The 27508-nt window shown below is 37.8% G+C and overlaps 2 protein-coding genes across 2 annotated transcripts in view; one reads left to right on the top strand and one right to left on the bottom strand.

Moving 5' to 3' along the window:
• Positions 1-562, bottom strand: part of VPS50 (VPS50 subunit of EARP/GARPII complex) — a 78831-nt gene extending 78269 nt beyond the window's left edge. Inside the window, exon 1 of the mRNA XM_059843296.1 lies at positions 409-562. Within this exon, the coding sequence (XP_059699279.1) occupies positions 409-441 (33 nt within the window). The 5' untranslated portion in view covers positions 442-562. The remainder of the gene's footprint in view (positions 1-408) is intronic.
• HEPACAM2 (HEPACAM family member 2) lies at positions 443-27508 on the top strand. The gene is made up of 10 exons (XM_059837934.1): positions 443-638; positions 8696-9046; positions 10160-10444; positions 16452-16748; positions 19560-19685; positions 19766-19790; positions 19913-19950; positions 21253-21326; positions 23461-23573; positions 26842-27508. Exons 1-10 carry the CDS (start codon positions 443-445, stop codon positions 26849-26851), a joined length of 1515 nt encoding a protein of 504 aa, XP_059693917.1. The 3' UTR covers positions 26852-27508.

Below are 27508 nucleotides of genomic sequence, written 5' to 3'. Positions count from 1 at the left end.
TGCCCACCCAAATATGTCCCTGGCACCTTCTCAGCCTCGCCTCCCTTTGGACCAAAAGCATTTGCTGCCAGACAAAGCCATGTTACAGAACCACAGCCCAGCGCTCAAAACTGCATGTCAAAAAAGCAAACTGACAGGGGCCCGCCCTGTCATCTTCAACAACGATTTCTCTGTTGTGACAAGAGCTACGCGTTGGCACCTGCGCACGCTTCCATTTCTCGGGAGAGAGAAACAAGGCGGATGCGTGTGCAGCAGGAGCCCGCACGCCCCAAGCCCTCCCTCCCCGGCAGGACAGAGGGCGATGCCCGCGCACCGGCGGCTCTCCGGAGTGCCCGGGCACGGCGGCCCCGAGGAGATCCCGGGACGGCCGCAGCGGTACCCCGTCACCCCCCGAGAAGAGCCGCTCACCTGGCGGGTCATCAGCGACTTGATCTTCTGCATGATGGCCCCGCCGCCGTCCCGACTGCGCTCAGCGGCCGCGCAAGGCGCCGGGGCACGGCGCAGCCATGTTGGGCGCCACCTGACCGCGCCCGCCCGCGGCTCCCTGGGAGCGGTAGTTCCCGAGCGGCCGGCCCGACTACAAGTCCCGGCAGCGCTGGCGGCAGGGCGGGCCCTGGAGCTGCGGCTGCGGTGTTTGAGTATTGGGGCTTGCCTGTGTACATTTGGACCTGCTGAGCTCAGAAAATAAAACGGGACTCTGTGTACGGAGACAAGCTAGAGCGTACACGTAGACGAGGAGAATTTCCTGGTTGTCTCGGGTCCTTTCGGGCGTTAGGCACAGAGCGCGTCTGGCCTGACCACGGGTGATGGATGTCGTTTTGCGTCGGCAAAAGAAGCTTGTGTCACTCTTACTTAGTTGTATTGATAGCAGTTAAAAAAAAAAAACACACACTCCAAAACCCACCAGATAGCTTTTTAAATCTAATTTATATCAGTACAAAAAGAATTTATCCTACAGTCTTTGCTTCAGTGGAGGCAGCATTCGAGGGTGAGGCCGCCGGCACATGGGCTGTGGCACGGTTGTGCCTGTAGGAAAAGGGCTTTTTCCTTCCCGAGGGCACGTGGGTCAGCTCCGCGTGTCTCCTGATCCTGCGGTTACTCAGCGCCGCAGCTGCTGCTGGGTTGTTGCAGGGTAGGGCAGGTACGAGCAGGTGCCTTTGAAACGACACGCTGAAAGGGAGGGTCAGGAGCCATGGTCCCTTCCTGCTTCCTTTGGCAGGAGCTCGTTACTTCTGGCTGCCATTGGGAATGCCGTGTAATTGTTTCGTGGAAAACCTCTAACAAGTGTAGCACGTAACAAAGTGCTACTTCTCATATAATAAAATAGCTAAAATTTGCAGGTTGTTGGTGCTGCAAATAGTGTTGCCTTATTGTAGTTGCTTCTGTTCAAGAGGAGGGAGGTTTGATTTCTATTAAGTCTAAATGCCATTTAAAAACTAGCTCAAGCTACAAGTCTGCTGAAAAGAAAAATCCATTTTCCACATTCACGACATTTGTGTGAGTTTGCATAAAAACTTGCAGTATATTAATAACATCAATAATATATTAAAATGCTGGAAATTACAGGACACAATTGAAAAACATGACTCTGCTTTCCTGTTCCTTTTTATTATTATTTTCTTTGCCCATATGGGACATTTAATGTGCCAACACAAGTTTTATTCCAATGCTAAAGGTCCCATTATTTCAGTTAGAACTTAGTTAGGATCTATGACCAATATTTTGTTTCCTGGTGAAATCAAGTAGATAATAATTTCTAACCTAGGTTTTATGAAAGGTTGCAATTTGATATATCAAGCCTACATTTAGGTGGATTAAGCAGCTTCCAAACAACAACATTCAGGTGGGCAGGACAATGGAAAGCTTTTGGGAATATGTGAAATACCCTCTTTATCTCCTGAGATATTTCAGGTGGTGATATTATTTCTGGTGGGATCACTGTACTTCTGCTTTATTAACCTGGAATAACCCTTGTGTTTCTTTCATTGGACCTGGAAGCACCTGGGGGTTTTCACCTCTCTTTAAGGTAAAAATTGAGTGCTCATCCCTTCTGATGGGGGCTTAGCACCTTGCTGGACTCCTGCTCCTAGCACACAGTGAGGGGGAGGCAACTCCTTCCTACTAGTTGCTCCTGCACAAAGTGCAATGCAGTCTAGCCTAATGTTTGTTAATCCATAATAGTCTGCCTAAGTGCTGTTTAGTGAAAAATATTGTGTGGTTTTGTATGGCTAAACCACCTCTGTCACTGCTAATATTTGCTGTTGCAAACTGTTACTGCACAGCTCTGGGAGGGTTTGTCCAGTTTGCTGCTGATTTGTATGGTGAGTGACAGCTTTGGACAAAATCCAAACTCTACATTAATATTAATTTAAACTGATGTAAGTTAATGGAGAAGAAACAATAATCAGCAGTTAACAACTGTAGGAAGCTCTCCACTCTAGCCATAGGATTTTCATTTCAAAGATGTGTCATAGGCACTTGACATCACATGTTCTTTAGAGAAAGGGAGTTAATTCTTTGCTGAGTTATACTTATGTTAAGGAAAAAAATACAGAAAAGTTATGGGCTTGAAAGTGCTAAGAAAAAAATTAGAAAGGCTCTTTAACAGCTGTTTAACAGGGTTTTGTGGGTTTTTTTTGTAACAGAAAATGAGAGGCTGTTATTTTAAAAGTTCTGAAAAAAATATTCTGAATACTAATTTTAGTTTGAAATAAGCATGTAGCATCACAGTATTTTTTATGAAACTATAACTAAAGAAAGTTAATAACTGTACAACCTGTTCACCTGGTGCATTTACTTCTGTTAACTAAACGTACGTTGTATTGTGTGCCCCATTTATTACATTCTGTGTCATATTTACTGTGACTGCTGGGGAAGGGTTATGATAAAGTCAGAGGCAATGAAGATGGGTCCTCATCTAACAGGTGCTCCACTCCCTTTGTTCTTTGTATACACATATTCAAATCACATAAGGCAGGGGACAGGATAGGACCTGTTAACTCATTGCTGATTTCCCTAGCAAATAAACCAGCAGCTGCAGGTCCAAGCCCTGGCTTAGTGCTGAGAGAGTGGCATTTGTGTGGGACAGGATGCTTTCATGGAGCCCTTTAGCCAACTTCTTTTGGGACTTACAGTGCAAAATATATTTTCTGCTTGTAGGTAAGATACAGTATGAATTATATTTGATTGTCATTGTGGAAATGTGAATTGGTTCTATTAGATTTATCTTTATAAATTTTCAGATATTTCTGTTGTATTGTCAGATGTTTGATTTTAGGAAGGTAGCCTAAAAGCTTTTCATCTGCTAGTGGCAGCTTGTTTTATGAGTGAAGCTAAAGTTCTAGCAGCTGAACAAAAATGAGTGCTATACATAATCTCTATGTAAAACTTGGCATTGATTAAATACACATAATCTACATGTAAAACATGGGTATTGATTTAATACATACTATTACATTTTATTGAGTAACATACATTTTGCATTCTTTTTAACCAGTGAGGCTGGACAGGTTCTAAACCAAAGATTATACAGAAGCTGTTATACACTTGTTTAAAAATTTATTGAGACAGAACTGATGCACTATTTTTCACTTCTTTATTATTAATTCGTTTTTATGTAACATCTAAATGTAATTGACACTGAAACTAAATTAAGCTTTTAGTCAGCTGAAGAATATCTCCCCATTAATAGTGCATTTGTTTGGTGTCTGGGTGCAGTTTTTGTAAGTGTGCATTTGTTATCCATGCAATGGATAAAAAATAGATGTTTTAGGTACTTTGACAGAAATATACTGTGATCAAATGTTAGATAAGCTTATTTCTACAAACTACTGCAATTACCTTTTTCTGTATTTAATTGTTTTTGTAAATGTCAATAGAGGGAATATATAATATTGCAAATGGAGTGCATCCTCTAATCCTTCATGTATAGGAACAACTTTTATCTTCTTTGTGAACCTCACAGTTCTAACTTATTATAGAGTCACCTAGTTTCCTTGATTTTGAGCTCAATAATGTTTCAAGACTTTTGGCCTTATAAGGGTTGATGTTTTATATGACTATTGGATTTCTTCTTTAAAAATGAAAAATGTTTGGCTGATAAAAAAATGTGATTTTGGGTTTTATCTGCTTTACCACTTTATTGGATATTTTTCATTAAAATCCTTCAAGAGTTATTGTCATGCAAGCAGAGTGCTTAGAGTACAGGTTTATTTGCCATGAAGTCTTACATCCTTACCCAGATATACACATTTTCTAGTAAAGGAAATGTGCTGCCCATACTTCATGACATGATGAGAATCAGGTGCATTGGACACATGACACAAATGCCACTGAAGGCATTGACCTCAGCAAATAAAATTAAATCCTGTAACAAAGCTCAGTGGAACTTTTTCTTGAGGAAAAATCTCAATCTTGGGAAGAGTATTCCCAAATTTTCCATTATATAAATGGAGGTATAGAAATTACAGCTTTCCTGGACCATTACATCTGGGTTGTTTGGGGTTTTTTGTTCCATAAATGAACATACTAGTAAAACAGGGGGAAAAAATATATTTCACTGATCTAGTGACATTTTGCACCAAGTTCAGGAGAGCTGAAGGGCTAAATGAACACGCTAAAAAGCAGTTGAGAATCCAAACTCACTTTGACAAGGAGATGTGCATGTTAAATTCAGAGAATGCTAAAATCTCGCTAAGCAGGTTTCAGTTTATGCCACAAACTCAAAAGTTATGTCATAGTTTTTTATTTAAACTAAAACTGCAGCCCTTGTTTTATGTCAACAATTCTGTTGTGCTTGCTAATACTGGTGATAGCAATGTGAAATGGAAGCAAAGCACAGATCACTGAGCTCCAAATGGAGGTCGTTGTGGTTCAGCCCTTACAATCATTATACAAAAGTCAGGTCTTGGAATTTCATCATCTTGAGAAAAAAAAGTGTATTATGTTTGTAAAGCAGTAGGGATAGGCTTGAATTTTATGGAATTTGGGCCTGAAAAATATTAATTTAGTTTGACACATTGGCTTGATTTTTCTTTAATTCAACTTGATTTAACTTTAATTCAAGGATTAGTCATAACAGTCTCCAGTTTAAATTAAAAATCAAAATTAGCCTAATACAAGTGAATCATAGAACCCTTTAGGTTGGGGAAGACCCTAAAGAGCGTCAAGTCCAGCCATAAACCTAACACTGCAAATTTCTCCATTAATGCATGTTCCTGAGTGCCACGTCTACACATCTTTGAGGTATCCCCAGGGAGGATGACTCTTCCACTTCCCTGTGTGTCCCATTCTAATGCCTGACAACACATTTGATGAAGAGAATAGCCCTCTCAATAAAGAATATTCCAGACTGCAGAAGACATGATCTCTGCTAAGACTGGAATATTTCCATCACTGCTCCTGTAAAACCCTTGCCTTTGACAGAGCACCATTATCTAATAACTTGCCCCAGTCTCAGCCTGCCTTCTCCCTTGTCCTACCAGACATGGGGAAGCTCCTATGGAATGCTGGCACTCCACAAAATCACTCCAGCAGAGCCAGAGAGAGCAACAAGAACTGGAGATATCCAAAGCCACTCCTGAAGGAGCTGAGGGGAAAATGGGGTTTCTGCCCTCACCACCTCTGGTCCCAGCTAAAAGAATTTCCTCAATTACGGATCAAAATGTCTTTTCAAGACACTACACAGAGCCAATTTTCCCTGTAAATCAAGTGGAACAAAGTTAATTAGCAGTTTCTATTCCAACAGGTTTTAGCTGCTACAAAAGTACGTTTTCCAGCCCTGATTCTGTTTTCATTACTCTGTTATGCTGTCACCTTCCATACTGGTGGTCCCAGTTATCCTGGTGCTCACAAGACCTGCTGAGGTTATGCTAAGTTTTTGCAGGAACCGATCTGTAAGAAATATTATTTGTTTTCCAAATTTTATGATTGCGCTTCTTCTGTTACCGGAGTGTTGTCCAACAGCACAATCTTCTATTGACAGCTAAATAAACCCAAAAATTGAATAGCATCATACATAAAAAATGAGTAAGTATATGGACAGATATTTGAATTACAGATCTCTCTGTATTTGAGAGATGTGTTTGACTTTATTCCAGTTGATCTAAAAATTGAAATGGGTGGTTATATAATTGGTAGGTTATATGAAATAGATCTCTAGCATTAAATATTTCATGAAGGATTCTACTGAGGAGTTACTATCTTTCTCTCTTTTTCAAGCGGACAACAGCAGTTTAAATCTGATTTGTACTGGAATGCTGTCAGGGAGCATATTAACATCTGAGAAGTGTTAGAATAACCAACAAAATACTTCATGTATCCTATTAACCAGAGTCTAGGAAGCCTTGAAGAGTTGTGCTGTGTTAGAAAATTGCGAGTATAATAGGCTACAAATACTGTTAAAAAGGGGTAGAGAAGCAGGCTTCAATTTGATGTGCATCATCTGGTTTAGGTTTTTCATCTAAAAAGTTAAGCATGTAAACATCTCTGTCCTATGTATGCTCCACTTAAGCCACTCCACATTTTTTCTACACTTTCCTCTGTTTTTTACCCTGTTCTCCTCCTATTTCAGCTGAACCCCAGCCAGTCCTTTGCAAATTAAAGTCCATACAGCCTGAAGCCCCCTGTCTACTTCCTCCTTAGCCCCATTAATGGGGGCTTGCCAGACTTTCTGTCAAAGGATTTCACTGTCATTATGTATATTTCCCTGTTAGTATTCTGCAGTGTTTTCCTTTGGCTTCCCTGCCATGCCCTCAGAAATGCTGTAAGCTATCTTCAGCTGAATGTAATATTGCTCAGCTTTATGAAAAGGGAAGCCAGCCACAAAATTACTTTTTGGGGTAGATTCTGTACAGCACTGCTGGCTACACATGAGCCAGTCCACTCACACTCCAGGGTACCTCTAACATTAATTACTGGCATTAGTGCTGCATCTGTAACCACCACTCCTTTTTTGTGTCCCCACCCTCATTCCCAACAAGTTTGCTTTGCCATTAACTGGTGGCAAACAACTGTGTACTGAAATCTGATTTTTCTAACCCAAAAGACGTGTACATTATGCTACTGAATTGATTTTTTTTCCCTGTCACATAACCTAGGAAATTGGACATAAATGAACCTTTAACAATTTCTGTCATAAAGAATAATGAGATGAAAGTAGGAAATGTAAGAAACAAAGTTAGCTCTGCATTATATTAATGAGCACAGTCACATATTTTTCATACATTGCTCCTTCTGTTCTTCCCTACCCACCCAGCTCTTTCCAGGTAGAAATGCATTCCATGGACATCAGCTGGGAAGTTACTTTTTCATTACAGGTATTTGGAAGCCTGTCAAGAATCACAGAATCTCAGGTTTGAGGGACCTCAAGGATCATCAAGTCCAACCAAAAAATGATCATTAGCAGGAAAAGGATAGATGGTTTATGGTGAAAGTATTGCGTGTTAACCAAGGCAGTGCGTTCTCAGTCTCCAGTGTGTTCTTATGCAGTAGCAGATGGATTACTTACATCATAGTTTTCACATTTCTTGCTTAGAAGAGGTTACTTTTTTTCTAGGGTGTTTTTTACCACTTGCAGTGTGCTTTTCACCAGTATTGAACACAAATCTGAGCAATCAAACCTGCAACTAGAGTCAATTGGAGTTGCATCTTGAACATACCAAAATGTTTTTATATGTATTTTGAAAAATCCTATCCTTTATATTTCAAATTGATCATCCAAAATGAGTCTGTATTTTTGCTGTTAATTTTCTCTGGGCTTAAATTCTTCATCTCTAAAGTCCTATCAGTTAAAATGGTGTTGTGAGGTCAGTTCATTAATGTCAGTTCATTAATGTCAATTCTTTACATCATTGCTGTTCTCATGAGTGCCATGGAAAAGTTAATGTGAAAATCAATTACTTCGTTCCAAGACTAAAGCTTTAATAGTGTTCTATAAATATGTCTTAGGCCAGCACAAGGAAAAAATATTTTTAAAAATATATAGGAAACACAGTGATTAACTGAGGAGTATCCTTTTTGCACCATAACAGAGACAGAATTCTTGGAAAACAGAATTAATCATGTGGCTGAAAATTTCACTTTAGTGCATATCAACAGCAGGGCTTAATTCTGGCAATTTCCTAAGACTGGAATGCTTGAATTTTGCAAGCTTTGTAATGTTTCTTGAATTTAGTCTTACAGGTACAGAGCAGTCAGCAATAATAATTATATGTAGTTTTAGTCAGAATTCATGAAAGTGGTGGTTGTCAGATTTTCAGTCAGTTTCTTAGTATAACTGGCAGAGTACCTAAGAATCTCCTCTCCAGCCAAACCAACCCAGAAAAAAATCATAAAAACCGAGTTTACAATCCAAGGCTGTTAGACAGTGTAAGACCTAGAAATAGGAAATATTTTAAAGGGAAGATATTTTATACATTAAGGTAAGTGTACATTATCTCATTTTTGTCAAACTTTCGTCAGTAAAAGATCTTCCTTTGGCTTTTTGTGTAATATGAGGCTGGAGCTCTGTAGTTAGATCCAGCTTCACCAAGGTCAATGAGCTCTTGTCCCTTTCGTACTTAAAATCTGAGTTATAACCAGGCAAAAAAAATGTAAGTTTTAGCCTTGAGAGTTTTTTCACTGTGAAAATTTCTCATCTGAGTTTTTGTGATTTGGGTTTGTTTATTTATTTGTTTGTTCTTTCATTTTTATGCAGGCATTTGTTCTGCCTTAAAATTGACAGTACCATCTCATACCATCCATGGTATTGAGGGGCAGCCACTTCATCTTTCTGTTGACTACAATTTCAATGCTACAGCTTCTGAAATACAGATAATATGGCTTTTTGAGAGGTCTCAAAGTAATCCAAAATACTTGCTTGGCTCTGTGAATCAAAGAGTAGTTCCAGACTTGGAATACCAGCACAAGTTTACCCTTATGCCACCGAATGCATCTTTGAGGATTAACCCATTGCATCTCAGTGATGAGGGCAATTACATTGTAAAAGTCAATGTCCGTGGAAATGGGACCATAACTGCAAGTCAAAAGATTCAAGTAGCTGTTGATGGTAAGTTAGTAAAAGATGGTATCTTCACATTGAAAATAAAATTACAATAGTTCTGAAGCCCTGGTTCTTAGTATCCAGTTGCAATGTTGTCTTATTTGATGCAACCATACATGAATAAATGCAAACAATTATGTTATTTTTTTTCTACTGCTGCTGCAGGGAATACAAAAATATGTCATCTTTAAAGAAAATTAATATATTGATTGATGTTTCTATATCACAAGTAAAAAACTGAAGAGGTATAGAGACATTTAAGATGATATTAGACATTAGACAAAAAATAAGATTTCATAAGTTTCTGCTGTGCTATCATGAGGATGCATTGAATTTCAAATAGTCTTTTTCCCTGAACAACTTCTCCTCCTGTAACAAAAGGAGCCATTGACTTTTGCTAGTGGCTGTGGTCTGTAAAAGAAGCCCAGATCTGAATTCATAAATTTACTGAATTTCCCTCTTTAGACTCTGCTCTTTGTATTGGGGACTTAAAAAAAAAAAAAAAAAAGAAAGAAAAAAAAAAGAAATTGGAAATGGGAAAGAATTATCTAAAAGGATGACAAGAGGCTTCTGTAATTTATGTGTTATACAGAGGGAATCCTGTAACTGAAGGTTTCAGGGTTGGAAGGAATGAGATGAACAACATCTTGAGGTGACAGAGTTGTAGCTGCCGTTTAACTCCCAAACCCATCCCAATCTGCAGACATCCTCATGAGAGATTGCCCAGATTTCAGTGGTGCCCAGTGTGGGCAAAGCTGTGGGCAGCCATGCTGAGATCACACATGGTGGGTAGTGTCATGCTTTGTGCTCGTTCCATTTCTGTGGACTCAGTGATTTGTGTATGAGGCAAGAGGCCATGGTACACGTGACTGAAGCCTTTATCCTATTACCAGTAGTCTAAACAGTCTGCTTTTATTTATATCCGGTAACAATTCTTACAGTCAGCAGCTGAGATTATGGCCTTCTTTTTTAACCTTTAAGTGCATTTAAGAGGTAAAATTTGAACTATTAGTAATTTAGAGAAAGAATGATGATTGCTATTTAAATCACCTTGACCATGAAGACTATAATATAATGGCTTGTCACTTTAACAACCCTTCATATCTCTTTATTTTACAGTTCCAGTCACAAAGCCAACTGTACATACTGAACCATCTTCAGGAGTAGTGGAATATGTAGGGAATATTACCCTAAAATGTACTGTGGATAGAGGTACAAGGGTAGCTTACCAGTGGATGAAAAATGGGAAGCCTCTTCATGCTGGCCCTAATTATATCTTTTCACCAAACAATGCTACACTTCTAATTGTTCCTGCAGTAAAAGAAGACATTGGGAATTACAGCTGTCTGGTATCTAACCCTGTCAGTGCAATGGAAAGTGAGATAATTGCACCAACCATATATTGTGAGTATATGAAATATTCATTATTATCTTTGTGTGAATGATTTTGCTGGAAGGAGTGCCTCCAAATATGAAAACAGGCAGAAAACATGGATTGTTTTCTCAACATTGTATGTGAGCTTGTATTCAAAATGAGCTTGTTTGTAGTAGCTCTAACTTAAGACAGGATCATAAAATTATTTATTGTTTTGCAGTTGTAAAGATCAGTCTCTACTGCAGAATTCAAAGAGAAACTTCAAAATTTCCACAGATGTATTCAGATGTGACTGAAAGGAAAAAAATTATGAGAAAATTATTATCATTATACATGAAAATGTTGTCATAAATGAAGACACCAAATAGTATCAAAAAGCTAAGCACAGGAAGTACCAGGCTGAAGAACTGGTATTAGCGGGTTTCCTCAAGATCATTTCGAGTCCAATCTTTTTTAATATTTCCATTAATGGCACCAGAAAGAAGATAGGGAGTGTCTCAATGAAGTTCATTTATGACATTAAATAGGAGGACTGAATGACTTTGACAGAGTAATACAGCTGGGGTGAAATTTGCTAGTAAAAAAATAAATGGGCATGCCCTTTCAGAGAATAAAAAACATGAACTTCTGCTGATAAGATCAAGATTGATTAGAAAATAATCAAGGCAGTAACCCTAGGTGATTGAGCTATCACCAGATATCAATGAACTGACATTCAGTTCATGAATGTTCAGCATGATTCAGGCATGAGAAAGACATATTTAATTCTAGGGGAGTGGGAAATGTATTTCCAACCAGGAAACAAGGGGAATGCTAATGGCACACAGAAGATAACACCACATGTGCAGTACTTCATGCTGTCCCTGCAGATCCCAGAATGCTGATCTTGAACTGGAAAGAAAGAAAGGAATGGAGAAGAGACACAGAGATCTCAGTCAGGCTTAGCAAAATTAGAGCTGCAAGTTATTGCATTCCACATGAAACGGGAAACATGAGGGAGCAAGAAGAGTTGCATAAAGACCATTTTTGACAGAAGAATAAACCATAAGGTAGCCAGGTATTTTGACTGGAAATGAAGGCACCTGAGAAACTAATTGAGTTGGAGCAAACAAAATATTTATTTAATCACCATTCAACAATTATACAATAAATCTTAGAGCCTTCTTATTTTGGACCATGTCAGGAATTCCCAGTGCCTCCTCTGTTTTCAAGTAGCACATGCTACACATATGTCACCTGCTATGCTCTAATCCCCATGTCCTCAGGGGTCACATTATCCTTTGCAGAGGAGAGCTGAAATTTAAAGGGCCAGGACCTCCTTTGCCACCAGTCCTATTCAGATATAGCCAGTTTACCCCGTGGCCTGGTCTGGAAGGGACACTGCAAGGACTGGAACTGAATTCCTGTCCAGCCAAAGGCTGGTGCTCATTCCTGCTTTCCCCAGGCTCTGGCAGCTGGTAGACAGCCCATGCTCAGCTTGTTATGATTGCACTACCAACATATTCAGAACCTACATCTCTTACCTCTCTACCTCTTATATTTTCCTCCTCCTCCTTTCATCTCCTTTCATTTCCGATTGTCTATTCTGCTAGTTGTTCGGAGATTTTTGTTATAACTTGGAAGAATTCATTGGATAAGGGGATGACTTGCATCTAAAGTATGAGGGGGGGAAGGGGGGGGTCTCTACACTGCACTAAGAGAAGAGAAAAAAAACTGCCTAAATTAACAAAGATTAATGAGGACATTGTTAGATGTGACCTGATATAAGCTTATGTGCAGCTTATAAAATTGACAGCAGAGCAGACTTAAAGATGAAGAAGCAGTTGCAGAGTCCTAAACATGGCAAGTATTAATTGAGCTTCCATCTCATTTGACAGAGTAATCGTGATAAACAAGGAAATAACCAGCACTCATAGAACTTTAACTTATCATTACTGACATTAAAAAGAAAAAAATCAATTGCATTCTTTCCTCAAGGTAGCACATTTTTGTATGCCTGCTTTTGTAGAGTCACAATCTCAGCTCACTTATGTGCTTAAAGTGCCAAGAATGACACCTGGAGGTGTATGAATGCAGCTCCTCTACTGTGAGCTGTGAATTGGCCTTATACAGGTCTGTCTTCAAAGAGAACCTGCACAGAACTTGGGACACTGTATCCAGCCTGACAGCCCCTTCCATGCAACGAGGTTTGGTCAGGCTAGAAAAACATCTGCCACCCTTGCTACCTTTCAGACAGCTCTGTTTTTTGCACAGCTGGTGTGAGATTTGAATTTCTGACCTGTTACACATGGGATTGTCTCCAAAGCACTGATAGCACTGGCAGGTGTCTGGGCCACTTGCTCTGACAACACATATGCCCTTCAGTCCCAGCTCTGGTACTGCTTCCCCCCTTCTTCCTCACTCAATTACATGTATTTTTCAGTAAATTTGTAAAATCTGTCCAAGTTCTAAACTAGAAACCTGTTTTTGACCTACTGTTTACCAGAATTTTAAAATCTCAAAGTTTCTTATGTGTCCACATTTCTTGAACATTTGCTGTTTAAATGGTTGTGATATACAGCTTTATCGAAAACTTTGAGATTCACTTTTTCTCCAAGTGTGTAAATATTGTTGTATATGCATTTTCTGAATGTTCTTCATCGGAACTGAGGGTTTGCTTTGTGCATAATCTAAAATCTGAAAAAAAAGGTATTAAGAGCAAACAATGCAATGCTGAAAGACTTCAAATACCTGTGGTATTCTCCATATCCAAGTCAGCAATGGGAGTTGGGGTCTTACTTCCTGAGCTGTATGAAGTCACCAATTTGGTTCAGCCTCTGCCTGCAGAAGTACTTTGTCTCCCAGCTCCCAGTTGCCAATAACAATCCAGGACAGGCCCCAGGATCTCTCTGTGCCATATGTCATTGCTGTGGGAGATTTACTGGAGGTGATAAAGAAAAGGTCGTTCACGGTAAATACCTGCCATCTGCTTGGAAACTGTGCCAGTCTCGTAGTGATGGGAGCAATTGGAAATATTCCCACGGAGCAGTAAATTGTTACTCAGAAAGATTGATTTAGTCTTTTACACATCATTTAGTTAACTGGTTTTACTGAGACAAGAGGCAGTCTTCTGCAGAAAGCAATACTGGAACGGGAAAATAGCCATCCATGAAGGCTATCATTGTGGGTTGTTACTGAGTACGAAAAGCAGTTTTTAATTCATGTCTTATTAATATTATCCTGCTTCTCCATTAGTTATGATGATAATGATGCCTGGAACATGGCTATTGCAGTCATGTGACTCAGAAACAAATTATTTCAAGTTGCTGTCCTGTAGGCTGCAGCAGACACTGTTTTACTGTGTTGATGGAGTTGAACTGAGCAAACTAAGTGGGATTTTCTTCCTCAAGTCTTCCAAAGGATAGAATATACTTAGTACTAGTGAGAGAATGGTTGATTGTCTACTTTTCAGAATCATCCTTGAAGCTGTGCATAACTGTCAGTTACCCATTGTTTAGCAACCTTGATGTACACAATGCCCAGGAGAGGCAAAATATTGCTTCAAAAAAAGCAGAAAGGTTATCCAGTCCTTGTGTTGACTTCAGTTAGGAATGCCACTCTTCAGATTTTGCCAAGATTTGGCTATTTCTTAAGATAACCCCTCTGGTTTTTTCCAACTTACTTCCCCAGCCAGTGTGTGCCAGTGTTTGCATAATGACTTCTTTCAATTTGCAGCTTCCAGTTCTCGGTGTTATCTCTTTATGCCGTACAGTTATGATACTGATAGAGAAGCAGAACTCAGTTCCAATTCTTTTGCAGACTATGGCAAACCACCAATTTCAGCGAGGAGAGCATGGAAATCAGTCAGCTATTCTTACCAATAATCTCTGTTAACATATATCAAAGTCATATTACCTGTGAAAATAAAAGATAATTCTCCTAAGAAGGGAGAATTGGATTGGAAGGACCACTGAATTGCTCTGAAAAGTAAAAAAGAAACTATGTTCCTGCCTATACATAGTTTGTGAGGGTCTTTAATTCATTTATGAAAAACATCAAAGGCCAGTACATCCCTTCTCTTTTCAGATTTCAAAAAGGGAAGTAAATGCCTATAAGAGGTGAGCCCATGTGAAAAGCTCCCCTTCCACAGAAACATGCAGCCCAAGTGAGGCCAGCCAAGCCAAAACAATGGGGTATAGGTCTGTACTTCACAGAAATGGTCATTACAGGGTCAGCTGGCTCTTGGAGACAATAAAGCAAGTGATTCAGGAGCTGCAGAGCCTGTGAGAAAACAGCCCAGCATCTAGAACCTAAAGAAAAGCCATGATTCTTCAGAGCACTTATTTGCTGCAATGTCGGTGGGAGCAGCACTAATTCATGCTGCAGTGAATTTGTGTTGCATTTCCCAAGAAAATATTATGCATGATGTTGGCCATTCCTTAAAATGAGGTTGCAAAAAGCTTACCTCTAGGAAATAAATAGAGGAAATTAAAAGATTGACACGTTTACGTTGTGAAATATGGATATTTACTTAAAAGTGAGCTAAACTGAGGTCATATCTGGTGGTCTATAGTCTCTTATCTAAGCCTGAACAAACAGAAAAAAACAGAGTTGCACACAAAATGGCCTGGTTTGTGCTATATGCTGGTGGCTTAGGTGCTCTTGAAGAATAAATGAGTCTCATAAAAAAAGGCAAACAGTAAATAGAAGTGTGTATTAGAGAACGTTCTAACATGATCCTGAATTTCCTGGTGGGAAATAAAGTTCTGAAATATACAAGTGTGCAGCTTCATGTAGCAGGGATTTTCCCATTTGAACCCAACTACATTATCTTAATTCTCCCAACAACCACAGGAAGGTGGAAATTTTACTAGATTCCACTCTCTGCAATGGGTACAGCACTGTGTGTGTTTTATGCTACACCATTCTGTATGAGGTAGCTTTACTGATCTTCAGGCATCCTAGCAAAAGGAAATTTTCTTCTTTTGCTCTGTCATATTAGGTCTGTGCATTTTTGATTATTCATGCAAGTCCTCAGGGAATCAACAACATTAAAATTATTAGGGATTTTTGGTTTTGTTTTTTTTAAATGAGAAAAAGTTATTGAATAAGGCACACTTGAATTATTATATTCTCTATGTAAATTTCTATACTTAAGTAACTGTAAAAATAATTTTAACGTGTAAAGATATAAAAGCCCCAATGATCTGAAATGTTCAAGTAAAAACAGCATGAGAAATATTCTATAATATTTAAGTATATTGTTTCCCTTCTCATTTTCCTATGCAGATTGCACTAAAAATACTCCTCTGCTCAATATTTGGAGTAATGAACCCATGACTTTAGAACAACATATGCTTCTTCTAATTATATTCAGAAAAGCAACTTGCAGCACAAGAACTTGCTCTTGAAAAAGCATAATTACAGTAGTAATTATTTAAGTATTTTAAATGATTTAAGTATTTCAAGTATTATTTAGTATTACAAACCTACTAAAATAGGGGGAAAGTTGAAATTTATTCTAGCAGTCATTTATGGAAAAATTTTTCTAAATTTATCTAAGGCACACCCCACTCAATATTAGACCTGTAAGTTAGTTTCCTAAATAATTTTTATACTGCAAATTATTGTAGTGAAGGTAACATTACCAAGCCAATTTGTTCACTTTTAAATTTGTAGGGAAATTACTTCTGCCAGTAAGTTTGGCATTGAAGTAGAAATCAGATATGTTCCTGAAGAAGACATGCTCCTTTACTTCATAGAAATCCAACTGATTTCAGTTCTCATTCTTTTTATCATACTGAGAAATACATGGAGCCATGCTCTTTCCTTAAACAGCAATTAGACCAGAATTAAGTGGGTGTAGCCTGAGCTAAGCCTAGCACAGATCCAGTGATTGAACTGAAAGCCTTTTCATTAAAATGACTGAATGCCAGCCATTCTAAAGGCTAGTGTAACTTAAATATTCTAACTTTAGAAATACACTTCTGATTAATTTTCAATTATATTCTTTGATTTTCATTTTCTCACTGTGTTTCCCTTTTTTTCCCAATGCAGATGGACCTTATGGACTTAGAGTCAAATCAGACAAAGGTCTGAACATAGGGGCAGTGTTTACAGTGGACATGGGGGAAGTTGTACTGTTTGACTGCTCAGCAGATTCAAATCCAGCAAATACTTATTCATGGATTCAAAGGGATGACAATACCACTCAAGTCATCAAATATGGACCCCATCTGGAAGTTGTATCTGATAAAGTGGCCCAGAAGACAATGGATTACATGTGCTGTGCTTTCAACAACGTGACTGGCAAACGAGATGAAACTCACTTCACAGTTGTTGTTACATCTGTAGGTAAGAATGTAACTTTATTGCTGTAAAGTGTAACATCTAAGTGGATGCCCCAGAAAAAGGAAGTCATTCTTAGAATATTGTGTTGAAATTTAGGTCTTGCTAAGAATATGGTAAAGGGGCTTTTGGACATTCTGTGGGATAAGGTTTTACTTGCTCTGTGAGACAGCTTGAACACAACCCACTAAGACACTGAGGTTTTGTGGGATTTTATTACAATGTTCATGTAAATTATTTCCTTGTCATATTTATGAATCTCTGGATTGATTGCTGGGTTCTGAAGAACACATACCTTCATTGCTCCTACAGTATAATCTGAGCTCCTGTATGATTGTGTTCAATAGCAACAAAGCAGTTTTTCAGAAAATCTCCAGAAGCATAGAGCAAAGAACAAGATAAGTCTGATGTCTCTTCTCATTACAGACAGATACAAGTATTTTCAGATAAGGAACATATGCTATTAATGTCCAACAAGAATTACTAGATTGCCTGTTAGAAAATTTAACAAAGCAATTTCACGTGGGCTGAGCAAAGAGCTAACAAATTTGTTAGTCTGGTAAACAAGAAGATATGTCCATGATTCAGGCTACTCACTGATTCATCATGAATCCAGGGCTTTCAGTATGCTGGGAAGAATATGGGTTGCAATTTCATAGTAAGAATACCACACTCAAAAACGAAATATTGTGGTTACTAGTGAAAGAAAATGCAACCAGAACCATGTGTTTATAGAAATAAACATGATATTTCTCCAGGAAGCTCATGTAATATTTAGCTGAGATTTCCTTTCAAAGGCCAAAAGGAGGGAAGACTCCACAGCTTCATGGTTGGTTGCGCTTAAAATAGTAGATTTCCTAATTACAAATATTTTACTTACATCTTATTAAAACATTTTATTTAGTGTATTTAAAAATAGAAAAAGATATTTTCCCCCTCTGGAGCCATTTTCTTTTAGATGAGTGTTTATTCAAATAGCACTAAATGGACATGTCAAGGCTACACTTTGCACAACAGCACTGACTGATTTTAAGAGGTGTGAATTCACACACAGTTCAGTGTCAGTGGTGCTGCTCAGGCTAAATTCACATTGCAAATGAATAAACATACATATCAAAGACTATGAAAATTTTCCATATTCCATTTCCTTACCCCCATAATAAAGAGTCTGGGCTATGGCATTCAGAATACCAGAAACCCCATTTTCAGTAGCAACAGAAACTCTGATGTTTCAGAAGACCTTACACAACTTCCCCATAGGACAGAAACTCACCTATATGGTGCTATAGACAGCTGTCTAATTAATCCTAAAAATTATCTAGAAAACAATTATTTTTTTAAGTTACAGTTATATCAATAGTTGCACTAAGTTGTTGCCCATTTTCAGCCATGATTCTAAAATAAGATGAGGTATCTCAGTTTTCAAGGTTAGTCAGCTTGAGTGTGTTAAATGCATGCAAAGAGCATATCTTTGTTTTCTGCACTGAAATATCTATGGAGATGTGATTTATTGCGTCTACATTTGAAATTATTCACTTTAAGGAACAATTTTAAGGACTAGTCTGATTCTCCAGCATTTGGGCTTTTTCTTCCTAAGGAAAGCAGTACACTGAAGGACTATTTAAAAAATTGGTGAAACTGCAGTGATTTATCTTCCCATATCTTTAGGACACATCTGTCTAGAAATCCTCATATTTAATCTACATGAAAACCCCTGCACATGTAGCCAGCACAATGCCCACGAATTACATGGGTGTAAGTAGAGGTAAGCAGCCCTCTGCACAGGAGTTCATCGACTACTGGGAACACATCCAGCTAAATAATATACATTTTAATTGTACTTATAAATCTGGCACTAGCAAATATGCAGCATTAATTTACCAGTATGGATTGTGGCTTGTACTCTAATTACATGAATTCTGCACAATTCAGAGCAAAGGAAGGAAACTAAGAGTGCACAAGCAAACATGTCTGGCATTTCCTAACTTTCACATTCTTGTCTTTGCAAATTCATTACAAATGTTTTCCATGTGCTTCTAGGTATGTAATTATATGCAATTTGTGTATGTGTTGTATCAGAACATCCTGCTGGAAAAGTCCTGCTAATGCATATCCCAGCAAAAGACTTGAGCAAAGGAAATAAATATTTTGAAAATATTTAGGTATGAATACAAACAACATGGTGGAGTCCCCATCCTTGGAGGTGTTTAAGGAAAGACTGGACATAGAACTTAGTGCCAGGTTGATCTTTGGTTATAGGTTAGACTTAAAGGTCTTAGAGGTCTTTTCCAGCCAACCGACTCTGATTCTTTGATAATTTCTTGGTTTCAGATGTAGTTTGATAAATAACCAGACTGTCAGTGATCTAAAAATCTGTACAAAAAGTCAAATTAATCTTTTGTCTTCTCCTACTTTATAGCTCCCAACTACTAGGAGGATTTCCCTCCAATCTAGCACAAGTTGCTCTCTCACTCTCTTTTTGGTAGTTCAGTGTCTCTATACCTTAAGTTATAATATGCATTTTCTTTTTTTGATGCTGTAATTTTTGATTTACGTTTACTGCCTTCCATTTAGCTCTAGGCACTAACCTGCTTTGAAGTCTTTTCTGATATGCATATCATTGCTTTTTCAGTTCAGGAGCTCTGTGAGGAAAAATAAATATTACCCATTCACAAGTCCCAAATTTTGCATATGTTTTGTATCTCTATGCAGGTTTACTAGTTTCAGAATAGTTTTAAAAGGTGAATTTTTCAGTGTCATTGTAGCACATTGTAAAGAAAAAGAAACTAAATACAGTACTCATCTTCTTTCTCACAGGGTTGGAAAAGCTGGCCCAGAAAGGAAAATCTTTGTCTTCTCTTGCAGTAATAACAGGAATTTCATTATTTTTGATCCTAGCTATGGCCTTTTTATTCCTATGGAAAAGATATCAGCCACATAAAGGTATGTAAAACTTAAGCACAGTCCAGCTCTTCTTTTGAACTCTTGAAGCAAAAAGAATAATTTTTTTTTCTTCTTTTCAGTGATACAACAGAAGCTACAGAACAGGTAGAAAAACAATTCATCTTACATCTAAAAGTACTTTCCATCCAGAGAATTGCATTTTGTCATATTAATTTTCGTTCCTTGGCTTATGATGTCAAACTGAGAAACATGTTTATGTTTTCTAGGGCAGAGGCTGATTACAGAAAGGCACAGGCATTTTCAGGTAATGCTAATGAAATAAGTGTGAGCATAAGGTCAAAGTCCATTCCCGAAAAAGAAAAATATCATCACAAAATACAGATTAGAAAATAAAAGGAAAGGAAGGAAAGTGTATTTTTATGTTGGGTTGCACACCTCTATGCTCTATGATAGCTTAATTAAGATCAGACCTAAATGAGAAGTCAGCATGGGTTTAGCTCATGCCTGGAGCTCATAGCAGTATGTACTGTTGTCTTGAATTCTACCTATTAATTCCAGTATTCTGGGATTGGAATACCTGTATTCCACTGTTGTCACCAATATGCCTTAAATCAGTGTTATTGTGGGATAGCAGTAGAAGGTGATACACCGTGGGAGGATTACAATTGAAAATGTTCATGGTATCAGTTGTTATCAAAATCATGAGTTAATGACATTGCAGTATCCATACATAACCTTCTATCATATTCTGCCTTTCTCTGTGTTATCAGGACCCGGAGAGGTTTTGTTCACTGCCTCTTTTCCCTCCACAATGCTTCTCACCTGATCCTAGGCAGGAGTTGCTAGTGACCAGCCATCCTCTGGATGGATATCACTTTTATTCCCATTCCTTTCTTCCAATGCATCAGAGCAGATCATAAACTGCTACATTCACAACTAGAGAAGTATATGAAGCTTAGGAAGGTAGGACATTCACCTGAGCACAGAGGGTCCATCAAAGTCATAGCAAAGGATAGAAATTCATCATTGTTTTTAGTGCTGCAACCTTTGATGTGGAATGATGCCCAAGAGACAACCAAGAGCCTCACATCTCCTGGACAGTGGGAGGGCAGACTACCTGCACCTAAATACACCTAACTACAAGGTGTATCTGAAGTCCCAAATAATAATGTGACATCTCTAGGTACCATGTTCCCTTTTATTATTCTCAGAATTGTAAAACATCCAGATGGTATTGCTTCACTACACTGTGAATATGCTGAGTTTATTTATTCAGCCTCTTTTCTATGGGAAATGAAAGTAAATTGGTCATTTTAACCTTCCAGAAGAGAGAGTATGAATGTCTCTACAGAAGTTGTTTCTGAGGTTGGCAAGAGGCTCCTCACTTGGTACAAGGTGTGGGAAATCACCAAGTACCATGCACACCAGCTCTGCAGCTGTCCTGCCTCACTCCGCACTAATTTAGGAGCTTGGCAGGGAAGTGCTTTAAAGCCGATCACACAAGCAGTATTTGGGTGTTTTAAAAATTACGACAAAATACCTTGCCAGTCATTATTTTCCAGGTTCATATTATACCTCTTCTTTAAAATCTTTGTTCTAACTTTAGGACATGAAAGTGCTTTGGATGATTTTGGGATATATGAGTTCATCACTTTTCCAGATCTTCCCAGTGGCTCTAGGGTATGTGATTTTACATCATAAACAGTTTCTCGTCTGTTTCTCTAGGTATACTAAATATCTGTACCAGAATCCTTCTGTAGGTTTGCTTCTCTTGCTTTTTACTGATGTGTGCATGACACCATATTCATGGCTACTGTTCACCCAGTACTTGCTCTTTCTTTCTTTCCTGTGTTACTAGTTCAGTACTTTGTAATCAACATAGTGAAGTAAGGAACAACCAAGCTCTAAAGACAGCAATCTCCATTCGACTACCTTATATTAAAAGAATATTAAAAGAATATTAATAATGTTGGGTAGTTGAGTAGCACTGAACCACTTGTGTCACACAGGCAAGCGTACTATTGTGATGCCATTTTCTCCCTTGACCCTAATATTTCTGCTCATGCAACATTCAGCCCTGGCAGTGCAGAAAAGTCTCAGGGAATTATTTAAAGTGTAAATGTAAGGTAAGTCTCAGCTGTATTTCACAAAAATTATTTGGTTGGTTTTGTGTATTGTAGGGTAGGAGTTAAGCATTGGAATTTTGCTAGCAGAAAATAATTCCTGCAACATTTGCTGCTTCCTTGCATTGTGTCTTTGCTGACATTACTGCATAGCAGAAGACCATTCTGATATGGTGTAAAAGGACCAAAAAAAAAATCAGAAACAGGGCCACAAAATTTAAGGACAATGGTAAAACTGGGAGGAAAGAGAAGAAAGACATTCTCTTTGCTAGGGAAAATTGTCAGCAACGTAATCTCATAACTTTGGAGAGCATCAATCTGCTCAGGTAAGGGAGAGCTCTTAAAGCATGGTCACAGGGTCACATTGTCACACCTAATTTGTTTTTATGATTAGTACTCATAATACATGATGTCAAAAAACAGTCATAGATTAATTTTTCTTCTCTGATGGAGTTAGATGTTTGAAATATACATTTATGGGGCTAAAGTGCTACTGCAAATGTTAGTGAAGAGGACAGGCTTTTACAGCAGCAGAGATAAAAGACTTTTAGAAAACAGAGCAGCTGAACTGCTTCTTTTACAGTTTGTGCCAGTGAGAGGCTTATTAAGTTTAGAGATCAAGCCCTAGATCATCACAGCCTTAAGCACACTGTAATATTATTTTATTACTTAAGGGGGTGTATTTAGATTAAATTAGTTCTTTAATTTTGAGGATGGCGAGGCAACCGAAAGTTATCTCAGTTGCAGATGCCCCATCCCTGGAAGAGTTCAGAGTCAGATTGGACTGTGAGCAACCTGGTCTAGTGAAAGATGTCCCTGCCTATGGCAGAGGGGTTGGAACTGGATAATCTTTAGGGACTTCCAACCCAAACCTTCTATGATTCTATATCCCTTAAGCTGATCATATCACAATATTGCGTTCTTGCAGGATCAGGGCCTTAGTAGGTCAGGAGGGAGAGAGCAATGCCAAGAACAACAGGGGATGTACAAGCAATGAAATCTACTATAATTTCCAGTAAAATTTCAAGAAACAGGAGAAACTCCACTCATTCATGTTCAGCTACTCAAAAGCATTGCAGATAAAGTCAGCATTTGATCCACTGATTCATTTTAGTCAACAGAGAAAGGGGAAAATAAGGAAGTGTAGATAATGAAGAAGGAGGATTGGGTATAGGCAGAAAGACTGATAATTCCTTATAGGTGTAGAGTCTAGGTAAATCTGTTGTCATGACATAAGAGGAAATTATTATACTTAATATGCTGATAAATCAATATTACTTGATTTATGGAAATTCCATGCATTTCTCTCTCTTTGACACGCTAGTGGGCGTTTTATGCTGAACCCAAGCCCTGAATATATACTGCTTTTTTACTGTTTGTTCTGCTTTTCTTTTTAGTAAATGTTCCTTTCTGGTCTTGTGGTACATTAATATAAAGCATTTGCTGTATAAAATGCAAAAGCTGCATCCTAAATCTTTAAAGGAGCTAAATGAATTTCAAACTAATACTTGCCTTACTATGTGACAAGAACTTACTCAAAATGAACTGTGAACTAGCAGAGATTTCCTGTTCAATCCATGAGCAAAACTTTGATGAAAAGTTTAAAAAATTACAAGTCTCATTAACAGTTTAATTTCTGTTGAATGTTTTCATATTTGTACTTACAGTAGGAATAATTTTGTTGGTTTTAGGTTTCAAGTCAATCTGTTCCTGGCCCTGACTTTGTTGCAGGCCAGGATATGCTAAGTACAGTTTATGAAGTTATTCAGCACATTCCTGAGCAGCCAGAACAAGACCACCAACAGTAAGTTACAGACTGTGCTCACTCACGTGGAAGCTCAGAAACAAATACTTTTGCATCCAGAACAATTTACATTTTGTTAGCTGTTTTTTGATTCCACTGAGAGGATTATGGAAGGAAAGATAAAAGCTACCTTAATTCCTTCACCATTTCCTATCCAATCCCCCACTCTTCCTCAAGACTCGTCTGTTGTTTCATTACACCAGTTTTGTTAGTGTAAAAAACAAAAGGTGAGATCTTCAAAAACAGCTTCAAATTAAAATTCCCACTTAATTTAATAGGGCACTGAAACATCAGCACTTCCTACTGAATAGGTTAAATATTCAATCAAAGCAGTTTAATTGGTAGCATGGCCTCCAGACCTCTCAGCCTTGTGCCAAGTAGAATTAGGCTGGGGGTTTTTGCAATGTTGAAACTGGTCAGCTGAATAATAATCAGTGGTTGTTAAAATAGTCACTGAAATTCTAACAAACTAGTACTTAAGTAAGCAGTGTCTCTGTAGCAAAACAATTCTTGTTGTGTGGTACCTGGCTGGGAATTCCACAGAAACACTTTTGCTGAGTTCAATGCCAGGAAGGCCACAGCACATTGTGCTTATGTCTCATAGACCTGGTTTTGTTCAAATCATCTCCTATATATTACTTCATAGCATAAGAAGGGTGAATACACTAAATTCTTTGTAATTGTGGTATAGCTGCCATAAATCTATTGTGAATATAGTTTTTCTTACAAATTAAGGACAGCACACAAGACTTTATTTGGTAACAAGCTTATTATATCTCATTTTCCATGGTTTTTTAATGTGTTCTGTTTCTTTTAGAGTTGAAAAGAAAAATACACACTCTTAACAATATGCTAATCAGTTGGCTGAGTAATCACAATGTTTATGTGACTGCATTTCCATGTGGTACTTACGCTACAAAAAAAGTCATTATATCTTAGTTTATGTCTTCAACTGTGTGTCCACGTTATGCATGTAAACATGCAGCCATGCCTGTCAAAACAAGCCGGTCAGTGAGAAAGCAACACTGAATTACTAATGATCTTTTTCTTCTGCTCAGAATTTTTCACTTTGAACCCTAGGATTTTTAAAACCAGGTGTAAAAAATGGCATTCATAAAGTACATATTTTCCTACTCCTCCTCTTACACGTCTTCCTTCTCAAGTTTCTCACTGGTACGTGACCCCTCTGAAAAAAGGAATAAACACAACAAAAAGGTAACTTGAACTTTGTGACAGTTCAGATTTCAACTTAAAATTTGCAAAATATATTCTGTAGTTGTAAAGGACTCGTTTGCATAAACCAATTTTGCTGCTCTTTTCATATTTCATATTTTGAAAAGGAAACAGGAAAAAGTTTTCACTAATAGCACAAAATCTGCTATGCATGATACTGGGAAAATTACTCAGATTAGAAGGACCACATTCATGAATTTTTGAATTCCTGACCTGCTGAGAAGGAGCACTATGAGTGATAAATAAATAAGGATGATGAAGTCAGTACTGGTGCTTACAGCAGGATGCTTCCATTTCAGTATAAGGAAGAAACAAAATACCACAGAACAGAGAATGAAGCTGGGAAAGTAATTGCAAACTCCTGTAGTGCAAAGTAATGATTACTTATGGATGAATCCCACAGACTCAGTATGCAGTCATCTGTACAATAATCAGCAATATTCAGAGGAAAACTGATACAAAACATGCCTTCACTCTGCTTATGGCAGGAATCTCTTTGTACAAAGCAAAAGAACAGATACTACAGGAGCCAAAAAGATTTGTTAGTTAAGTGATCACTTTATTCTTATTCCCAGTTCTAAATGGAGCTGCTGTGATTTATTAAATTGAATTTATTAAAATGAATGTGTAAAGCAAAATCGGTCAAAAGCAATGTTTAATTCTCAGATTTACAGTTTGAGAATCTTTCGAATCCTGTCTGTGAATGTATCTTCACCAGAATTAGCTGGTGTTCTCTCTCTTGCTCTTAGAAATCCCAGTGACAGTACCAGCAGATTTGCAGACTAGCCAATGCCTAAAACCTGGGAATAGCTTTTTCCACTTTTTTTCATGCTTTTATCAGCCTTTTTATCCTTTCATCCCCACATGCACATATGCCTTTGACAGTCTAAATAATTACAATTTTTTTTATGTGCCCCAGCTCCTAAAAGGTAGAAATGCTACTGGAAAATATTTAAATTCTTTAAATCTCTTGGGTTTGGTATGACTGACAAGCTCCTAATTTAATTGCAGTCAAAACTTAAAGAGAGATGATACCTGGCTTTGCACTTTTACATTCATATGCTTCCCTTAGTTGCTTTTCACAAGTCTTTTGCAGACTCACCTCTTCTGGACTTCCAAAGAATGAAAGGGAAAACACAAAATCAGATTTTTAGGCAACTGTTCTGCTCCATCTCTGGGATCCATAGTCACAGGGAGTTACAGGATTGTCACATACTCCAGTATTTCATTAAACAGATTATTTTAAGCCATTTTGGTTTGATTCTTTTCCAACCCTTGGACATTTTTTAAACTACAAAAAAATCCTTTGAGAAACTGAACAGGTTCTTTCACGTATGGAAGAAATCCAAAGATGTCTGCCAAAGCTAATGAGTGAGAGGTTTAGCCAGCTTTTACAGATAAGCACTGACTGTTATAACTGTGCCACTAAAAACTGTTTGTAACTTAGGTTTCATTTTCACTCCAAATAAAGATAATTTTACATCATCTTCCTCTCCTCTGAGCCATACTGTTTCTCTAATATCAATCATTAACCATTTCACAGATTTCTCCTCTGCCAGCTGTTAAAGAGCAATAAGGGCACAGAGCCTTGCCAGGCATTTCAACACAGGGCTGTAGCGTGGACTGCACTGGCTCAGTCCAGGGTTACCACCACCCTTTAGCAGGTACATTATTGTTATACAGTATGAACAGCTATGTACATCATCATATTGTATGATTCTGTATCCTACAATATGATACAGAAATATCTGTACAGAAAGAGCAGCAATGCAGGATGCCATACTAGCCATTATGTTATTGTGGCTCAAACCTGTGCTGTCTTTTGAAAACTAGGCATACTATGCATATTAAAATTCATTCAAAAATTAGTGTCTTGCAAATCTGTCCTCACAGATCTTATTCAGGCTGAAGAATTTTGTTTAGAGCTGCTGGTTTGCTTACATGTTTGCAACAGCTCTTTTAAAGAAAAGAAAGCATTGTGGATACAGCATTGTGAACAAGTGTTATATATATCTATGTATATGTTCTTTCCTAGGTGTACATGAAGATACAGGAAGAGAAAATCAAATCATCTGAAAATACCAAAGTTACTACTTCTTCTTTATAATATACTGAAGAAAATGCCAACAACTTCAAGAGAGCAAAGGCTTATGCCACCTTGCCTTGAAATAGCAATTTTTCTTTAGACTGAAAATCCCTTTTCTTGGGGTGCTCTGAATTACCCATTTTTTAATTATTTTTTTTCTTTTTTCAAGTAATAATTCCTTAGGGAAAATAGGGATATTTTTAATTATTTTTTTCCTTATCAGTGAACACAAAAGACAAAGGGATAGCTTAAAAATGCAGTATAAAACCTACATATTTTTTAAAAACAATCAGCAGAAGCACAAGAAGGAACCAGGCCCACGATACCATCCATGCTTGTTCTATTTAAAAAATAGCAAAAAATAGCAAACAGAAGGGTTTTTTTTTGAATTTGGGTTGACTTTCACAAGAGAAGACCTCCATACTGGCATGAAAAGTAATAAATGCAATGTGTCAGATTGCAAAATACACTTAAGGTTTAAAATAAAGCATTCTTTTAATTCATTTAATGTGACATAATTTTCAAGCATAGAAATGGTTTGTCAGGCAGTTACAAAAATGTACATATGTATATTATTCAGAATAATGTGTTCTCATTAAATTCTGTTTCCTTTGCA

The sequence above is a fragment of the Haemorhous mexicanus genome, chromosome 1, assembly GCF_027477595.1.
Source record: "Haemorhous mexicanus isolate bHaeMex1 chromosome 1, bHaeMex1.pri, whole genome shotgun sequence".
NCBI lineage: Eukaryota > Metazoa > Chordata > Aves > Passeriformes > Fringillidae > Haemorhous > Haemorhous mexicanus.
Note: the sequence above shows the minus strand (reverse complement) of the source record. Positions and strands in the feature narration are given on the sequence as shown.

Coding starts and splice junctions, on each gene's coding strand:
- HEPACAM2 (XM_059837934.1), top strand. CDS start 443: ATGGCCCCGCCGCCGTCCCGACTGCGCTCAGCGGCCGCGCAAGGCGCC. Junction 16,749..19,559: donor AGTTGTTGTTACATCTGTAG/GTAAGAATGTAA, acceptor TCTTTCTCACAG/GGTTGGAAAAGCTGGCCCAG. Junction 19,686..19,765: donor AAGATATCAGCCACATAAAG/GTATGTAAAACT, acceptor TCTTCTTTTCAG/TGATACAACAGAAGCTACAG.